This window comes from Zophobas morio, unplaced genomic scaffold (assembly GCF_036711695.1).
Source record: "Zophobas morio isolate AGI-343-1 ecotype UQ-CSIRO unplaced genomic scaffold, CSIRO_AGI_Zmor_V1 ptg000014l, whole genome shotgun sequence".
Lineage (NCBI taxonomy): Eukaryota > Metazoa > Arthropoda > Insecta > Coleoptera > Tenebrionidae > Zophobas > Zophobas morio.
The window spans coordinates 24,599,174-24,619,340 of record NW_026972119.1 but is presented as its reverse complement, the minus strand read 5'-3'; the positions used below and the strand labels follow the sequence as shown (position 1 = coordinate 24,619,340).

The 20,167-nt window shown below is 31.6% G+C and overlaps 1 protein-coding gene and 1 long non-coding RNA gene across 2 annotated transcripts in view; one reads left to right on the top strand and one right to left on the bottom strand.

Annotated features, from left to right (window-relative positions):
- The window catches only part of LOC135128703 (uncharacterized), a 43,574-nt gene extending 40,508 nt beyond the window's left edge, over nt 1-3,066 (top strand). Inside the window, exon 3 of the long non-coding RNA XR_010280457.1 lies at nt 2,838-3,066. This is a non-coding gene — a long non-coding RNA (uncharacterized LOC135128703). The remainder of the gene's footprint in view (nt 1-2,837) is intronic.
- On the bottom strand, nt 955-13,225 carry LOC135128697 (uncharacterized). Its single transcript, XM_064055721.1, has 4 exons — nt 12,739-13,225; nt 1,814-1,988; nt 1,368-1,761; nt 955-1,313 (listed from the first exon to the last, which is right to left on the bottom strand). Exons 1-4 carry the CDS (start codon nt 12,787-12,789, stop codon nt 1,079-1,081), a joined length of 855 nt encoding a protein of 284 aa, XP_063911791.1. The 5' UTR covers nt 12,790-13,225; the 3' UTR covers nt 955-1,078.
- Nucleotides 13,226-20,167: the final 6,942 nt, after the last annotated feature.

Genomic DNA, 20,167 nt, shown 5'->3' with positions numbered 1-20,167 from the left:
TTCTGTGTTAAACTCCCTCAGGTATAATAATCCCAACAGGCCAGGTAAACGATTCCTACAGAAAAACAAAACAATACATTTGACTTATAAGTACATACTTAATTTTAAAAGCTTAACTTGTTCTAAATGAGACTCACTTGACTTCTCGTTATACCATTATGAGACAACAATTAACAATTACCATTACATTTTTGTTTAAAAATTTTTCAATAAGATTTCACCCGAAAGAACACACAACAAAGCCACTGGTGTATACTTGGTTGCCTAACTCAAAAAACCCACATCGTTACACAAACGTATAATAAAAAAAAATTGTATACTTATGTACAGAATAAATTTTGTAAAATAATAAACTAGTATTTGATAAGAAAAAACTGATTCTGGCAAATGAGATACCCTCTAAGAAGATAGAGGGTAGGTGGGTGGGGCTAGTATTAGATAAGATAAGACTGATTTTGGCAGATGATATATCTTCTCAGAAGATAAAGGGTGGGTGGGGCTAGTATTAGATAAGATACGACTGATTTGGCAAATCAAATAGCCTCTAAGAAAATAGAGGGCGGGTGGGCGGGTCTAGTATTTGATAAGAAAAGACTGATTTTGGCAGATGACATACCTTCTCAGAAGATAAAGGGTGGGTGGGGCTAGTATTAGATAAGATAACAAAATATAGAAATCTCGGACAACTTTCGACAAATTTCGAAGCTCATTTCGTCGACAGCTTCTTCCACTTTTCCATAATAGCTCAATAAAATATTCGAATTTTTTGGATTTTAAAAAAATTGATTTTCAAACCGAAAATTTTTAATGTTAACTGGAAAACACAAACGCGCTATGTTTAGACATTTTTCATGCTCTTTTGCATAAAAAAAAATTGAATAAGATTTCACCCGAAAGAACACACAACAAATCCTCTGGTGTATACTTGGTTGCCTAACTCAAAAAAAACCCACATCGTTAGACAAACGTATAATAAAAAAATATTGTATATTTATGTACAGAATAAATTTTGTAAAATAATTCGTACCATGAAAAAGCTACAATATCACAACACCCGCACACATCATCTGGTGCCAAATCACGGCCTCGTCTTCGCCTTACTCCTCGCCGAAATATCCTCGATCCCAAACCTCGACAAAAAACTCAAATCCTTCCTATACGAACAGCAGCAAGCTGACGGTAACTGAAAAGTATCCGGCATCGGATCGCCATTCTCCGACAAAGACATCATCCTCCTCAACATGTATTTCTGCTTACAGCTCGTTATATACCCATTTACTCTCTCTCCGATTAAATCGCACGCCGACCCCTCTCTACAAAAAAACCCATCATCAGCAAACACGCATTCTCCCGTCGCTAATTTTTACTTTCTGCAGACTTCGATCCGGATCCCCTGGACATACCCATCGCTCTCCTCCTGGTTGATTATAAACTTCCACTTGTTGTTCTTGTTTTTGCCAACCCGCGGGAACACCGTCTTCTGGACACTCGTACACACGAACGACTCGAAGTCGCCGTTCCTGTTCGTGATGCTATACCGATCCTCCGGAGGCTCGTCCTTCCCGAAGAGGTCATTCCGGATGTGTTTCCGCTGCAGCATGTCTTTGACTTGGTTGTACGGGTAAGGATCGAAGTCCTCGCAGTAGGTTTTACCCTTAGCGCACTTGGGGGCGGTGTTAATCCGGGGGACGTTCTCAAAAATCACTTGATAAGCGTCGGGGAAGATGATGTCTTGGTCGCTGAAGTCGCTAAGCAAGTCCCCTAAAAACAATCTCTTCTTTGCTTTGTACGAAAAACATGAACCGAATTTTACCTCGAAAGAGGATCCTCGTCCTGGTTTTGTTGTTCCCGTCGTCTCTGGATGCATTGGAAGTGGTTAACTTCTTGATGAAAGTGGCTGCAGAGTCGTTCAAAACGCTGCCGACTTTGTTAAAAGCTTGTATGGGAACCGTCAACTGGGGTCGAGCTTTCACGAGCACAGAGAATACCTGAAAAAGTGATTTCATTATTCATGAGCTTAAATTCATATGGGTATGAATTCGTATTTTTAATAATAAATGAATAAAAGCGCGACTACTTTAAGTTTTACGTCGTAAATTTTGTTTTAGTGTTGACGGTAAAAGTATTATTTTAATAGAAGCACGAATTACTTTTTGCCGGAAATTCGTACTGTTTTCTTGAAGCGATAAATTTCGTTTGAATTTTGATGAATGTATCCGACGAAAAATTTATGACGGCGGGTCAACGTATCTAGGATATTATTTCTTTTCCTTCGGGAATGATATATTAAATACTGTCACAGGTGGCTTATATCATAGGCATAAACCCGGATTCCTCTTTTTCAGTGGACTCAATAATACGCCGTTTGATTTTAAAGCACTTCAAAATAAATGTCTAGTTGCTAGTTCTATTTCCAATTAGTTTTAAATTTATATTCATATTCCTGTCACTTCCGTTATACCAGAAAAATTGGACTGGATTTCCAATTGCATTTGTGTATATTTTCAAATAGCAAACCAATAAAAATGGTAAAAACTGCATCTAAATTATAAAATCAGATCTGTCTGGAATTATTCGTTTTATGACGGTGAACCAAATGCAGAGGATGTCACAAATCGTAAAAAGGATAACCGTAAAATCGGTCTATTTTGTGTGAATTTTTTATGGAAGCCAGTGTCTAGCTAATTTTGTAACAGTTTTTTAGTGAGGGAAAAAGGTGTTACTAGGGGAAGGTAGCCAAAAAATTTCAACTTTTCCCCACATTTACATAAATGAACCACAAAGGATATAGACAAATAATCAAAGATGTTGAAAAAAAAAATTACTAAAGATTACAGATATCGACATCTAGAAAGTATAGTTTTTCAGACTACCACTGGACAGGGAAGATCATAAAAATTAAGCAACAGTGAAAACCGCAATTATGTCTTAAGAAAGGCGGTAGGTCCCAAGACCCTACCATAAATAAAATCTCCGTTGCTATTGTGTTGCATTCGGGGCTTCGCCAGGTCCGTATTCACCAAGTTTTAGTGAACTAATGATAAAAACATTTAAACTGGTTTGATAATTTTAGCGTTAATTATAACTGTAATTACATTATAATGTACGAGTATAAAAGAATAAAACATTTATTTACAACTTTATACTGAGGTATTTAGCTAAGTAGAAATGTAGAAAACGTAATTATGGGTCCTGTCCTGAGTGTCGTTTCTCGAATTTTTTAGGTAAATCGCCCAGCGACCGGCTAAAAGACGTAGTGTCATAATTTTCGGTACGTTGTAATCCGATTAGGGTTGTCTTTCTTGCTTAATTAATATAGTTTGCAAAAACTATAATTTCGGCTTCATTTTTTCGATGACTCCTACCATATTTGCCGAATCGCCCATTGAAATATTGGAGTTTTTTGATTTTGAAAAATTTTCGACTTTTCGATTTCTCAGTATGTATTTCAATGTTTGGAATGTTTTATCTTTTAGAATTTTCAATTTTTCGAAATTTTAATTTTTTGATTTTTTAAATTCTAGATTTTTCGATGTTTTGTTGTTTCAACTTTTGATTTTCCCATTGCTCGATTGCTCCACTTTTTTATGTTTCCGTTTCTCGATTTGTCGATTTCTCGAATTTTTGATTTCTCAGTTTCTCAATTCTTAAATTTTGCGATTTTTCAGGTTTTTGATTGTTCAATTTTGTAAATTTTCACTTTTTGATTTTTCAGTCCTCCGAAATTTTTATATTTTTCAATTTTTTGAAATTTTAAGTTTCAATTTTTTTATTTTTTGATATTTCGACTTTTCCATCTGTCGATTTTCCGACTTTCCGGTTTCAGATTTTTCAGTTTATCAATTTTTAGATTTTCAAAATTTTCAATGGTTCAGTTTTGGGACTTTTCTATTTTTCAGTTTTTTGATGTTTCGATTTCTCGTTCTTTCGATGTTTCGACTTCTGAGTTTTAGATTTTTCGGTTTTTCAATTTTTCGTTATTTAAAATTTTTTATTTTTCAATTTTTCTAGTTTTTGATTTCTTGATTTATCGAGATTTCGATTTTTCGAGTATTTGATTGTAAAATTTCACGATTTTTCAATTTTTGAGTTTTTGATTTTCCAATTAATCTATTTTTGAGTTTTAGATTTTCCCATTTATGGATTTCTCGACTTTCGGCGTTTAGTTTTTTAGATTTTTGATTATTCGATATTTCGACTTTTCGTTTTCTCGATTTTTAAATTTTTTGATGATTCAATTTTAAGATTTTTGAATGTTTCTATTTTTCGATTTATGAATTTTTCCATATTTCAGTTTCCTGATTTTTCAATTTTTAGATTTTTTTAATGTCAGATTTTTTGATACTTCGATTTTCCAATTCTTCAATTTCTCGATATTTTAATTTTTTGTTTCGTTGACTTTCCAATTTTTGAGTTCTTTGACGTTTTGATTTTAAATTTTCAGTTTTTCAATCTTTCCGTTTATAAAATTTTCGATTTTTCAGTTTTTAGATTTTTCCATTTTTCAAATTTTCGATTAGATTTCTCTTTTCAATTTTTTGATTTTCCCGTTTCTGGATTTTTTGGTTTTACAATTATTTAATTTTTCCATTTTTTTAATGTTCGATTTTTTGACTTTTCGATTTCTCCATTTTTCAGTTTTCGAATTTTCGATGTTTCAATTTGAGATTTTTCAATTTATCGATTTATGAGTTTTTCGATATTTCAGTTTTGGGACTTTCCAATTCTTCGTTATTTAAATTTTAAATTCTTCGATTTTTTAAATTTCAGATTTTTTAGTTTTCTGATGTTCCGATTTCTCATTCATTCGGTCTTTCCACATTAGAGTTATAGATTTTTCGGTTTTTCAATTTTTCGTTTTTTAAAACTTGATTTTTAGGTTTTTAAATTTTTTGATTCTTCAGTTTATCATTTTTCCCCGTTCTTGGATTTCTCAATTTATTGAGTTTTCGACGTTTCGATTATCTGCTTTTTCAATTTTTCGATTTCTCAATTTTTTCATGTTTGGATTTTTCGATGTTAGAATTTTTCAATTTTTCGATTTTTCTATTTCCCGTTTTTTTTTTTAATTTTCGATTTCTCGATTTTTTTATATTTCAGTTTTTTAATTTTCCAGTATTTATGATTCTTTAATTTTTTGACTGTTCAATTTTTGATTCTTCAATTTTTATATTTTTCAACTGTTTAATTTTTTGCGTTTCTAAATTTTAGACTTTTCCATTTTTTCATTAATCGATTTTTGATTTTTAGATTTTTCCATTCAGCAATTTGTAGACTTTTCGATGTTTTTCAGTTTTATAGATTTTCAGATTTTCGATTTTTCAATATTTGGACTTTTGGAATTCTCGATTTTTCGGTTTTTTCACGTTTCAGTTTTGGGATTTTTCGATGTTTCTATTTTTCGATTTATGAATTTTTCGATATTTCGATTTTGTAATTTTTCAATTTTTCGATTTTTTAATATGCCAGATATTTTAATGCTTCGATTTCCCAATCTTGAATTTTTCGATTCCTGGACTTACTAATTTTTTACTTCTTCGATTTTTCTAATTTTTAGTTTTTTTGAATTTTTAAATTTTAATTTTTTCAATTTTTCGATTTTTCGGGTTTTCGACTTTTCGGTTTTAGATTTTTCAATTTTTCGATTTCTTTAGCTTTTCATGTTTCGAATTTTCGATCTTTCAATTTTTCTATTTTTTGATGTTTCGATGTTTCAATTTTTCGATTTTAAAATTTTTGATTTTTCAATTCTTCAATTACTCGACTTTTCAAATTTTCGATTTCACGACGTTTTCATATTTCAGGTTTTCAATTTTCCAGTATTTACGATTTACGATTATTTACTTTTTGAACTCTTCAATTTTTAATTCTGCAATTTTAAATTTTTCAAGTTTTTAATTTTTTGTGTCCATAAATTTTCGATTTTTCGATTTCTCGATTTTTGATTTGTAATTTTTCCCATTTCTAGATTTCTATACTTTTCGATGTTTTTTAGTTTTTTTGATTTTCGATTTTTAGATATTTTGACTTTTGGATTTCTGAATTTTTCAATCTTTCGATTTTTAAATTTTTTTGAATGTTTCAATTTTGGGATTTTTCATTGTTTCTATTTTTCGATTTATGAATTTTTCGGTATTTCAGTTACGTGGTTTTTGAATTTTTCGATTTTTTAATTTCAGATTTTGTAATGCTTCGATTTCCCAATTTTTCGCTACTTTAATTTTTCGTTTCCGCGACATTTCACTTTTTCAGTTCATTGATTTATAATTTTCAAAGTTTTAAATTTTAGATTTTTCAATTTTTGATGATTCGATTTCTTGATTTTTCGATTTTTAAAATTCTAGATTTTACAGTTTTAATTTTTCGACCTTTTGATGTTCCCAGTTCTCGATTTCTCAACTCTTCGATGTTTCAACTCCTCGACTTCTCAATTTTTGCATTTTAAAGTTTTTCAATCCTTGAATTTTTCGATTTTTTGAATTTTCGGTTTTTTGACTTTTGAATTTCTCGATTTTTCACTTTGTGGATTTTTTGACTTCTCGGTTTTGGGTTTTTCAATATTTCAATTTTTCAATTTTTTAATTTTTAAAATTTTAGATTTTTCAATTTCTAGATTTTTCGATTTTTCAATTTTTCAATTTGTGGCTACGATTTCTTTGTTTAATCTGTTTTCGATTTTTTGATTTTCCCAAATATTTCTCAACTCATCGATGTTTCAACTTCTTGATTTCCCAATTTTTGGATTCTTAGGTTTTTCAATTCTTTAATTCTTAGATTTTTTGACTTTTCGATTTCTCGATTTTTCAGTTTTTCGATGTTTCAGTTTGAGATTTTTCAATTTTTCTTCGATTTTCAATTTATCGATTTATCAGTTGTTCGTTATTTCAATTTTGGGACTTCAATTTTTTGGTTGTTTAACTTCAAAATGTTTCGATTTTAGATTTTTTAGTGATTCTATTTCTCGATTTTTCAGTTTTAGATTCTTCAGTTTTTTAATTTTTCTACATTTTAATTTTTTGTTATCCACTTTTCAACTTTTTAGTTCTTCAATTTTTTGATGTTTCATTTCGAGATTTTAAATTTTTCGATTTCTGGATCTTTTCATATTTCGATTTCTCGATGTTTGAATTTTTCGATTTTTCGATTTTTCCATTTTTCAGTTTTTCGATTTCTTTGTTTTCCGAGTTTTCAATTTTTCGAATCTTCAATCACTGGACTTTTAAAAGTTTCGATTTCACAATTTTTTTATATTTCAATTTTTTAAGTTTACCTATGATTATTTACGATTTTTTAAGTTTTCGAGTATACAATTTTTGATTCTTCAATTTATTTTTAATTTTTCAACTTTTTAATTTTTTGCGTTTCTAAACTTTCGATTTTTTGATTTTGCAATTTTTTAATTTGTCGCTACGATTTCTTTGTTTAATCTCTTTCGATTTTTTTATTTTCCCATTTCTCGATTTCTCAACTCTTCGATATTTCAACTCCTCGATTTCCCAATTTTTGAATTTTTAAGTTTTTCAATTCTGTAATGTTTCGATTTTTTAAATTTTCAACTTTTTAACTTTTCGATTTCTCAATTTTTCAGTTTTTCAATTTTTCTTCGATTTTCAATTTTTCGATTTATCGATTTATCAGTTTTTCGATATTTCAATTTTGGGACTTTAATTTTTCACTTATTTAAATTCTAAATTTTAAAATTTTCGGATTTTTAATGCTTGGATTTTTCGCTTTTTCAATTTTTTGATTCTCCAGTTTTTCAATTATTCAATTTTTTTAATTTTAGATTTTTCAGTTTTCTGATGTTTCGATTACTCGTTCTTTCGACTTTTGAGTTTAAGATTTTTTGGGTTTTCAATTTTTCGTTTTTAAACTTTTGATTTTCGATTATTCGATAGTTTAAATTCTTGATGTTTCGATTTTCAATTTTAAAATTTTCCCATTTTTAGTGCTTCGATTTCTCGATTTTTCAGTTTTTTGATTCATCAGTTTTTTAATTTTTTAAATTTTTAAATTTTAGATTTTTCAGTTTTCTGATGTTTTGATCACTCGTTCCTTCGACTTTTGAGTTTTAGATTTTTCACTTTTTCAATTTTTCGACGTTTTAATTTTTTGTTTCATCGACTTTTCAATTTTTCAGTCTTCGATTTTTCGATGTTTCAGTTGGAGATTTTTAATTTTTTGATTTCTGGATCTTTGCATATTTTGAGTTCTCGATGTTTAAATTTTTCAATTTTTCGATTTTTCGATTTTGCAATTTTTCGATTTTGCAATTTTTCAATTTGTCGCTACGATTTCTTTATTTAATTTCTTTCGATTTTTTGATTTTCCCATTTCTCGATTTCTCAACTCTTCGATATTTCAACTCCTTGATTTCCCAATTTTTGAATTTTTAAGTTTTTCAATTCTTTAACTTTTCGATTTATCAATTTATCAGTTTTTCGATATTTCAATTTTGGGACTTTAATTTTTCGGTAATTTAAATTCTAAATTTAAAAATTTTCCGATTTCGTAATGCTTCGATTTTTCGATTTCTCAGTTTTTTGACTCTTCAGTTTTTCAATTATTAAAATTTTTTAATTTTAGAATTTTCAGTTTTCGTTCTTTCGACTTTTGAGTTTTAGATTTTCCGGTTTTTCAATTTTTCGTTTTCGATCTTTTCATGTTTCGATTTTTCGATGGCGATTGTTCGATTTTTGATTTTCCAATTTTTCAACGTTTTTCAAATTTTTCAATTTTTAAAATTTCAAATTTGCAGTTTTTCGATTTTTAAAATTTTTGTTTTTACTTCCCGAGCGTAAGCAAAGGAAGTATTGTAATCGAGTCCGTCGGCCGACTCTCTACTTTTACGTTTTCTCGATCTTTCATGACCCCTAGAAGACGAAGAAATAGGTCTCCCATTTCCGTCTGTCTGTCCGTCTGTCCGTCTGTCCGTCTGTCCGTCTGTCCGTCCGTCTGTCCGTCTGTCCGTCCGTCTGTCCGTCTGTCCGTCTGTCCGTCCGTCTGTCCGTCTGTCCGTCTGTCCGTCTGTTGTCCCGGATTTTTATTAGACAGATAATCTCCGAAAGTACTCTACCGATTGTTGTGAAATTTTGTACTTGTATTAAAAATATCATGTAGATGGTAAAACGCTAACCAAAATTTGTCTAATCATCCCCACCACTAATGCGATGACGTCACTTCAAAATTGTACATAGTAAATGGGTTTTCAATTGAATAAAATAACATAGTCCTACACATGTAGTTTACAACTCTGAATCGACTTTTCACCCGAAACGTCCAGATTTTTGGAAAAAAAATCAAAATTATAAAACAATATTTTGAAATTTAATTTTTAATCTGCTAACCAGAATGCTTTGAAATGTTGCAGATGTTTTAAGGCTATAAAGAGCATCATAAATCTTTAGTCAAAAAATATTTGCTTATCCCCTCCAAAAACTTGATGACGTCAGCTCAAAAGTTTGTGGAATAAATCATATCTAAAATGTACAAAATATGATGAGTCTGTACTTGTGATCTATCACTCCATTCATATTTTTTGGATTTGCATATACAGGGTGACTCAAAAAAATTAATGAATGCGTAAATATATTTTATTGATTTAATCAGGAACTACAAAACCGAATGCTCTGAAATCTTGCAGATGTTTTAAGGTCATAAAGAGCATAATAAATGTTTAGTCAAAATATATTTGCTTATCCCCTCCAAAAACTTGATGACGTCAGCTCGAAAATTTGCCGAATAAATCATATCTAAAATGTACAAAATATGATCAGTCTGTACTTGTGATCTATCACTCCATTCATATTTTTTGGATTTGCATATACAGGGTGATTCAAGAAAATAAATGAAAGCGTAAATTTATTTTACTGATTTACTCAGGAACTACAAAACCGAATGCTTCGAAATCTTGAAGATATTTTAAAATTATCATAAGCATGGTAAATTTTTGATCAAAACGTATTTGGTCGTCCCCCCTAAAAAATTTATGATGTCACCACAAAATTTTGCTGAATAAATCCTATCTAAAATGTACAAAATATGGTGAGTCTCTTCTTGTGATTTATCATTCCATTCAAATTTTTTCGATTTGCATATACAGGGTGACTCAAAAAAATTAATGAATGCGTAAATTTATTTTATTGATTTAATCAGGAACTACAAAACCGAATGCTTTGAAATCTTGCAGATGTTGTAAGGTTATAAAGAGCATAATAAATTTTTAGTCAAAATATATTTGGTTATCTTCTACAAAAAACTGATGACGTCAGCTTGCCGAATAAATCGTATCTAAAATGTACAAAATATGATGAGTCTGTACTTGTGATTTATCATTCCATTCATATTTTTGGATTTGCATATGCAGGGTGACTCAAAAAAATTAATGAAGGCGTGAATTTATTTTATCGATTTAATCAGGAATTACAAAACCGAATGCTTTGAAATCTTGGGAATATTTTAAAGTTATTATAAGCATGGTAAACTTTTGTTCAAAATGTATTTGTTCATCCCTCCTAAAAAAATTGATGACGTCACCCTTAAATTTTGCTGAATAAATCCTATCTAAAATGCAAAAATATGATGAGTTTGTACTTGTGATTTATCATTCCATTCATATTTTTTAGATTTTCTTAAGAGGTGGTTCAAAAAAATTAATGAAGTCAATTTATTTTATTGATTAAATTAAAGGCAACACTTATTATTAGTATTACACCCCAACCAACCCAATTTGGTAGACACAAAATTTGTTAAAGGAAAAACTCGGTTGAAACATAAGGGTAGCACGCTTATTTACATCGACTTTAACATTACAGACCTGCATTTGTTTTATGCGGTCACTTGGTTCCGCGAATGCGAAATAGACATGTTTATAATCAACCAATTGTGAATTTCACCGTCAAGAATTAAAATAAAACGCAATGTTTTATATAATAAGCGGAAGTCGAAGCAATAAAACCGATGGTCGTTTTGTTTACAGTTTCTCTGTTTGGCTCTTACGTATGCTGTTACGCTTGTCATCTTAAATTAAGAATGTTTATACATAATCGATTTTTAGTTGCCCCTCATATTACTAGACAGCGGATTTCTGTCGGGCTACGTCACGATTATAGGGGGGGACGTGCTGGATTCCATAAATATAATTAACGATTTATTAATCAAACGGCTAAGTAAATGAGAACGGGAATTAACAGCAGAGTGCAACGAAACAACGTTATTCTAATCTCAAATAAACGAAGTGCAGTCCGCAACGGCAATGAATTCGCATCCCGTGCGAGCCGTACCGAGTTTGGCCTTGCCTAGCCCGACAGAAATCCGCTCTCTACACACCGGCGCCGTATACGTGAGTAAATTGTTTCGTTATTTTATTGATTATAAGAAATCAATATTCAAAACGACCCAATTCATTTTCCCGAAAATTTGGGAACACAATAATTTTATTCTTAGTATTACACTACATCTATCCCAACTGATATACGTGTCCTTGCAAAAATGTTGATGACGTCATCACATTTTTTTTTTAAATTCCCACTACAAAAATGTAATGAGAAAAAAAAACAAACCTTTTGCTGTTTCGATATCCCGATTATTAAGTTTTTTAGTATATCAATTTTTCAATTTCTTGGCATCTCAGTTTTTCGATTTTCAAAGTTTTTCGATTTTTCAGTTTGTAAAAATTTTCGACATAAAAAAAAATAAACTTTATAAATTTTCAAAAATCTCTATTTCAGGAAAGTTGTGTCGAAATAACCTTGGACCAATTTTTCAATATCTCAATACAGTCTGTTCTATTTGAAAAAACTAAAAAAACAATATTTGAAAATCGTAACATTGAACTGTGCATTGCTAAAAATTAACAATATTGTGTTATTATGTCTCAAAAATAAAACGCTCGGTATAGCTGCGAGGTTGTTAACCACTTTTAAAGTGTATAACAGTTTCAGAGAAAAACTAGCGAACCTCCCACCTAAAAGCACCAATTACTCCACACTTACCCTATCATTACAAAGCAAAATGCTTGCAAAAATAAACGAAATTTTTCAGCGTTTCGCTTGATGATGATGAACAGTGTTTGTTTCGCTTAAACACAGTCCGTGTATTCTCACGCACTAAATTGTTTAAACAATTACATTTAATTTTTCCATTCGAGTGTGACATTTAACGATGGTTTTACGACACCTTACGCAACCACAAGAGTCACACTTTTCCAGCTTTAGTGTTAAAACTCGATTCTTCAAAAAATTGTAGACCAAACTTGCACGACCTTTCACGTACTAAATTAGCGTTTTTATTTAACAACATAACTGTATAGATAGCGTACAAGAAGTGAAATCACGAGTGCTTGACAAAAACGAACAACATTAACATCCTTTCGAAAACGCCAATTTTAAAATTCATAAAACCCCTGGAGACGACATCCATCGAGGACGCATTAACCGACTCTGTTTCAACCATTTTCACTTTTCTCCTCATGAATATCACCTTGTGCAAACACGATTTGGCGGTTCCAACATGACTTGTTTTGATAATCCTTTTTAAAACACTCGATAGGATTAGGGGGGAAATTGACACTTGTTGCGCGTCCAAGCGAATCGATAAAACGGTGTAATTATAAACGTAATAATTGCGGTGTTCATGAACATAACAACCGCATAAACTTGAACAACAGGTTTACTCACTTCTTGGAACTGTTAGCAATCGAAGATTTTCAGCGCATTTAGCTAATGATAGGGGACTCACCGTTGCGGAGAGCACAACCGAAATAAACAGCCGGCAGGAAATTTTCAACATCGTCTTCTACAATAAGTCGCCGAAGACGTATTAACAGTTACGTGCACTAGTTCGGAAAGACTCCTTGCCGCAGCGTTTAAAGCCTCCTGATATACTGAATTCCCATTAAAAGGCATCAACACAACAATTTGATACATAGCTACTGGGATATAATTTTGGATTACGGATCCGTGCGAAATCAGTTATCACAACACTGCACACGGTAATCAACGTAACCGGGATTGATTGTGATAAGTAGAACACTATTTATATTCAGAGTTTGTCGGCAAATATCATGGGGCATAAACTCGATCACACTTTGTTCCGGCATACCAGCGGAGTCATTTCTGGTCTTGGTAGGTGCACAACACACACTGCTGGGGAGGAGTTCCGTTTCTATGTATATATGGGTTTTGTGTGTGGAAACTTACGTATCACTGCTGCAATTAGAAGCGTACTGGCAGTGTCCGTGAAAGTAACACAAAATAAACAAATATTCTTCGGGTTTGATTCGATTGCTTCAGTACTTTCGATTTCGGAGTCGTGACCGGACGCGGCGATCTGGTTTTTCCAGGAAAGTGCGATTTGAGGCCCTTGCCCGTTAGGCCCTTAGGCACTTTTCGTGTTTTTTGTGAGCGTCACACAGGTGTCACGGGTCGAGTTTCGAAATGTCACAAATTCTTTGAGTTGAAATGTTCTGTTGGTTAATACAGGGGTTCATGGTCGTGGTACTAGCGATATTTTATGACGACTAGTAATTTTCTAGTGTATATAAGTACGACGAGGTTCGAGCCTGACATAAAACATTTTGTCCGGTATAGTTCTATATCCTCTTTATTCTGTCCTTACTCCAAAAAATTGGACTGCGTTTTAATGCTATGATTATCCTGTAGATCGATCCTTGTTTCATTGTCTTCTAAGTTGTCACTGGGTCCTTTTTGGTCGCCATTCATTTAGGGACACATTGGGTGTAGTGAAAGACAAGTTTACTGAAAATGTTTGAAATCTCAGCTATACGTTTGAGCCCAATTCGTCAATTCTAAAAAAACATTCTTGCCCGATTTCATTTTCTTGATGTTCAATTTTATCAAACTGAGTTTTGATTATAAATTGGTCCATAAGAGCAGAACCTTGAAAGGGTTAACAAAAACAACGGGGTGGCTATGTTGATAATGTGATTTAGTAGTTCAAAGAATTTGGAGGCTTTTGATGGTTTTATTTCTGAAAAATTGAAGGAATTTTTAGACCGCAGTTTTTGTTAACAATTTTTTTTCGTTTTTTAACAATTTTGATTTTTCGATTATTCAATTATTTCATTTCTCATTTCAATTTTTCGATCCCGATTGTTCGATTTTTCGATTATCTAATTTTTAGATGTTTGAACTTCGATTTTTCGAGTTTTCAAGTTTTCTATTTCTCACTGTTTCATATTTCAATTTTTAGAATGTTTCAATTAAATAAACAATTTGAAATTTCAAGCTTTTGATTTTTTAAATTTTAGATTTTGACGTTTCGGTTGCTCCATCCTTTCTTTTTCGACTTTTCGGTTTTTTAATTTTGTGATTTTTAAAAATTTTTGATTTTCCCATCTATCGATTTTTCAACTTTTCGATTTTTAAAATTGTCGATTTTTAAAATTTTCGACTTTTTGACTTTTCGATTTCTCGATTTCTCAGTTTTTCGATATTTCAGTTTTCGAACTCTTCAATTTTTCGGTGATTTAAATAATTTTAGATTTTTCGATTTAAAATTTTCCGATTTTTAATGCTTCGATTTTTAGATTTTTCAGTTTTTCGCTTCTGCAGTGTTCGATATTTAATTTTTCGTTTTATCGATTTTTCAACTTTCAGTTCTTCGATTTTTCAATTTTTCAATTTTTTAAACTTTAGGTTTTTCAGTTTTCTGATGTTTCGATTTCTTGTTCTTTGGATCTTTCAAAATCTGAGTTTTTGATTTTTTAATTTTGCAATTCTTGGATTTTTCGATTTCTTAGTTTTTTCATGTTTCAATTTTTCTATTTTTAAAATTCCTGATTTTTCGATTCGTCAATTTTTCAATTTTCCAGTATTTATGATTTACGATTCTTTCATTTTTGAACTCTTCATTTTTGATTCTTCAATTTTTCTAGTTTACTCTTTTTAAATTTTTTGCTTTTGTAAATTTTCGATTTCCCGATTTATCGATTTTTGATTTTTGGAGTTTCCCATTTTTCGATTTCTAGCCTTTTTGATGTTTTTCATTAGTTTAAATTTTCAGATTTTCAGATTTTCAATTTTTTTTATATCTTTTTTCACAATTTCTATTATTCGATTTATGAATTTTTCAATATTTCAGTTTCGTAATTTTTCAATTTTTCGATTTTTTTAATTCCAGATTTTTTTATGCTTCTATTTTCAAATTTTTCAATATTTTAATTTTTCGTTTCTCAATTTTCCAATTTTTCAGTTCTTCGATTTATCTAATTTTCAGTTTTTTTGCATTTTTAATTTTAGATTTTTTTGATGTTACGATTTCTTCTTCTTTCGATTTTTCGACTTCTCGGTTTTAAATTTTTCAGTTTTTCAATTTTTCGATTTTTAAAATTTTTGATTTTTCAATTTGTGAATTTTTGGATTTTTCGCTTTATTGAGATTTCGACGCTTGGATTATTTGATTTTTCAATTTCAAAACAAAAACAAGGGAGTGGCTATGTCGATATGTGAAAAAAAAGTAGTTCAAAGAATTTGGAGGCTTTTGATGGTTTTATTTCTGAAAAAATTGAGGGAATTTTTAGACCTCAGTTTTTGTTAACAAATTTTTTAAGGATTCGAAAGAATTTCAGGGGCCCCGGGTGTTTGAAAGACTTTTGGGGCTCTTAGTGTCTGTTTTTAAGATTTGAAGGAACGTCAGGTCAGGTCAGGAATTTTTATCTAGCTCTGAAGATCTGAGGATTTTTGTGTTTTGAGGATTTAAGGATATGATGATCTGAGGATTTGAGGATTATGGTAATTTGTGAATTTGAGGATTATGGTATTCTGAGTATTTGAGGATCATGGAGTTCTGAGGATTTAAGGATTATGGTGTTTGGAGAATTATGGTGGTTTGACGATTTGAGGATTATGATATTTTGAGGATCGGAACATTATGATGTTCTGAAAATTTAAGGCTTGTCATGTTCTGAGGATTTGAGGATTATGAAATTCTGAGGATTTGAGGATTATAGTGTTCTAAATATCCGAGGATCCGAGAATTATGGCGTTTTGATGATTTAAGAATTATGGTGTTCTGAGGATTTGAGAATTATGATATTCTAAGGATTTGAGGATCCTGGTGTTATGAGGATTGCATGATTTTGGTGTTTTGAGGATTTGAAGATTATGGTGTTCGAAGGAAATGAGGATTATAATGTTCTGAGGAATTGAGGATTATGGTATTCTGAGGATATAAAGATTATGATTTTCTCAGTTTATGAGAATTATGGTGTTCTGAATATCTGAGGATCTGAGGATTATGTTATTTTGAGGATGTGAATATTATGATGTTCTGAAAATTTAAGGCTTGTCATGGTCTGAGGATTTGAGGATTATGATGTTCTGAGGATTTGAGGATTATAGTGTTCTGAATATCTGAGAATCTGAGAATTATGGCGTTTTGACGATTTAAAAATTATGGTGTTCTGAAGATTTGAGCATTATAGTATTCTGGGTATTTGAAAATTATGGAGTTCTGTGGATTTAACGATTATGGTGCTCTGAGAATTTGAGGATTTGAGAATTATGATGTTTTGAGTATTTGAGGATTATGGCGTTTTAACGATGTAAGAATTATGGTGTTTTGAGGATTTTAGGATTATGGTGTTGTGAGGTTTCGAGAAATATGGTGTTTTGACGATTTCAGGTTTATGATGTTTTGAGGATGTGAAGATTATGATATGGTGTTATGGTGTTCTGAGGAAATGAAAATTATGATGTTCTGAATATTTGAGAATTATGATATTCTGAGGATTTGAGGATCATGGTGTTCTGAGGATTGCATGATTTTGGTGTTTTGAGGATTTGAAGATTATGGTGTTCGAAGGAAATAAGGATTATGATGTTCTGAGAAATTGAGGATTACGGTATTCTGAGGATATAAAGATTATGATTTTCTCAGTTTATGAGAATTATGGTGTTCTGAATATCTGAGGATCTGAGGATTATGGCGTTTTGAGGATTTAAAAATTATGGTGTTCTGAAAATTTGAGAATAACAATATTGTCCTGGGTATTTGAGGATTTAGCGATTATGGTGCTCTGAGGATTTGAGGATTTGAAGATCATGGTGTTTTGAGGATGTGAGGATTATGGCGTTTTAACGATGTACGAATTATGGTGTTCTGAGAAAATGAGGATTATGATGTTCTGAGGATTTGGGAATTATCATGTTCTGAGGATACGAGGATTATGATGTTCTGAGGTTTTGAGGAATGAGATGTTCTGAGGATCTGAGAATCATGATGTTCTGAGGATTTCAGGATTATGATATTCTGAGATTTTGAGGACCATGGTGTTTTGAGGATTTAAGGATCATGGTGTTCTGAGGATTCTATGATTATGGTGTTTTGAGGATTTGAAGATTATGGTGTTCGAAGGAAATAAGGATTATGATGTTCTGAGGAATTGACGATTACGGTATTCTGAGGATATAAAAATTATGATTTTCTCAGTTTATGAGAATTATGGTGTTCTGAATATCTGAGGATCTGAGGATTATGGCGTTTTGAGGATTCAAAAATTATGGTGTTCTGAAGATTTGAGAATAATAATATTATCCTGGGTATTTGAGGATTTAGCGATTATGGTGCTCTGAGGATTTGAGGATTTGAGGATTATGGTGTTTTGAGGATTTGAGGATTATGGCGTTTTAAGGATGTACGAATTATGGTGATCTGAGAAGATGAGGATTATAATGTTCTGAGGATCTGGGAATTATCGTGTTCTGAGGATACGAGGATTATGATGTTCTGAGGTTTTGAGGATTATAATGTTCTGAAGATCTGAGGATTTGAGGACTATGGTGTTCTGAGGAAATGAAAATTATGATATTCTGAGGATTTGGGAATTATGGTGTTCTGAGGATACGAGGATTATGATGTTCTGAGGTTTTGAGGAATAAGATGTTCTGAGGATCTGAGAATCATGATGTTCTGAGAATTTGAGGATTATGATATTCTGAGAATTTGAGGACCATGGTGTTTTGAGGATTTAAGGATCATGGTGTTCTGAGGATTGTATGATTATGGTGTTTTGAGGATTTGAAGATAATGGTGTTCGAAGGAAATAAGGATTATGATGTTCTGAGGATACGAGGATTACGGTATTCTGAGGATATAAAGATTATGATTTTCTCAGTTTATGAGAATTATGGTGTTCTGAATATCTGAGGATTTGAGGATTATGGCGTTTTGAGGATTTAAAAATTATGGTGTTCTGAAGATTTGAGAATAATAGTATCCTGGGTATTTGAGGATTTAGCGATTATGGTGCTCTGATGATTTGAGGATTTGGGGATCATGGTGTTTTGAGGATTTGAGGATTATGGCGTTTTAACGATGTACGAATTATGGTGTTCTGAGAAAATGAGGATTATGATGTTCTGAGGATCTGGGAATTATCGTGTTCTGAGGGTACGAGGATTATGATGTTCTGAGGTTTTGAGGATTATGATGTTCTGAAGATCTGAGGATTTGAGGACTATGGTGTTCTGAGGAAATGAAAATTATGATATTCTGAGGATTTGGGAATTATGGTGTTCTGAGAATACAAGGATAATGATGTTCTGGGGTTTTGAGGAATAAGATGTTCTGAGGATCTGAGAATCATGATGTTCTGAGGATTTGAGGATTATGATATTGAGAATTTGAGGACCATGGTGTTTTGAGGATTTAAGGATCATGGTGTTCTGAGGATCGTATGATTATGGTGTTTTGAGGATTTGAAGATTATGGTATTCGTAGGAAATAAGGATTATTATGTTCCGAGGAATTTAAGGTATTCTGAGGATATGAAGATTATGATGTTTCCAGGTTATGAAGATTATGGTGTTCTGAGGATCTCAGGATCATGATGTGCTGAGGATTTGAAGATCATACTGCTTTCAGGATTTAAGGATCATGGTGTTCTGAGGATTTGAGTATTCTGTTGTTCTGTGTTCGTGAAAGTAACACAAAATAAACAAATCTTCTTCGGGTTTGATTCGATTGCTTCAGTACTTTCGATTTCGGAGTCGTGACCGGACGCGGCGATCTGGTTTTTCCAGGAAAGTGCCATTTGAGGCCCTTGCCCGTTATTGGGCCCTTGGGCACTTTTCGTGTTTTTTGTGAGCGTCACACAGGTGTCACGGGTCGAGTTTCGAAATGTCACAAATTCTTTGAGTTGAAATGTTGTATGTTGGTTAATACAGGGGTTCATGGTCGTGGTACTAGCGATATTTTATGACGACTAGTAATTTTCTAGTGTATATAAGTACGACGAGGTGTTGATAAGTTCGAGCCTGACATAAAACATTTTGTCTGATGTTGTTCTATATCCTCCTTATTCTGTCCTTACCCCAAAAAATTGGACTGCGTTATAATGCTGTGATTATCCTGTAGATCGATCCTTGTTTCATTGTCCTCTAAGTTGTCACTGGGTCCTTTTTGGTCGCCATTCATTTAGGGTCTCATTGGGTGTAGTGAAAGACAAGTTTACTGAAAATGTTTGAAATCTCAGCTATACGTTTGAGCCCAATTCGTCAATTCTAAAAAAAAATGTCTTGCCCGATCTCATTTTCTTGATGTTCAATTTTATCAAACTGAGTTTTGATTATACATTGGTCCATAAGAGAAGAACCTTGAAAGGGTTTACAAGAATAAGGGAGTGACTATGTCGATATGTGAAAAAAAAGTAGTTCAAAGAATTAGGAGGCTTTTGATGGTTTTATTTCTGAAAAAATTGAAGGAATTTTTAGACCGCAGTTTTTGTTAACAATTTTTTTTCGTTTTTTAACAATTTTGATTTTTCGATTATTCAATTATTTCATTTCTCCATCTTTCAATTTTCGGATTTTTAAATATTCAATTTTTAAAATTTTCGATTTTTAAAATTTTCGATTTTTAAAATTTTCGATTTTTTGACTTTTCGATTTCTCGATTTCTCAGTTTTTCGATTTTTTGGTGTTTCACTTTGAGATTCATCAGTTTTTCGATATTTCAGTTTTCGGACTCTTCAATTTTTCGGTGATTTAAATAATTTTAGATTTTTCGATTTAAAATTTTCCGATTTTTAATGCTTCGATTTTTAGATTTTTCAGTTTTTCGCTTCTGCAGTGTTCGATATTTAATTTTTCGTTTTATCGATTTTTCAACTTTCAATTCTTCGATTTTTCAATTTTTCAATTTTTTA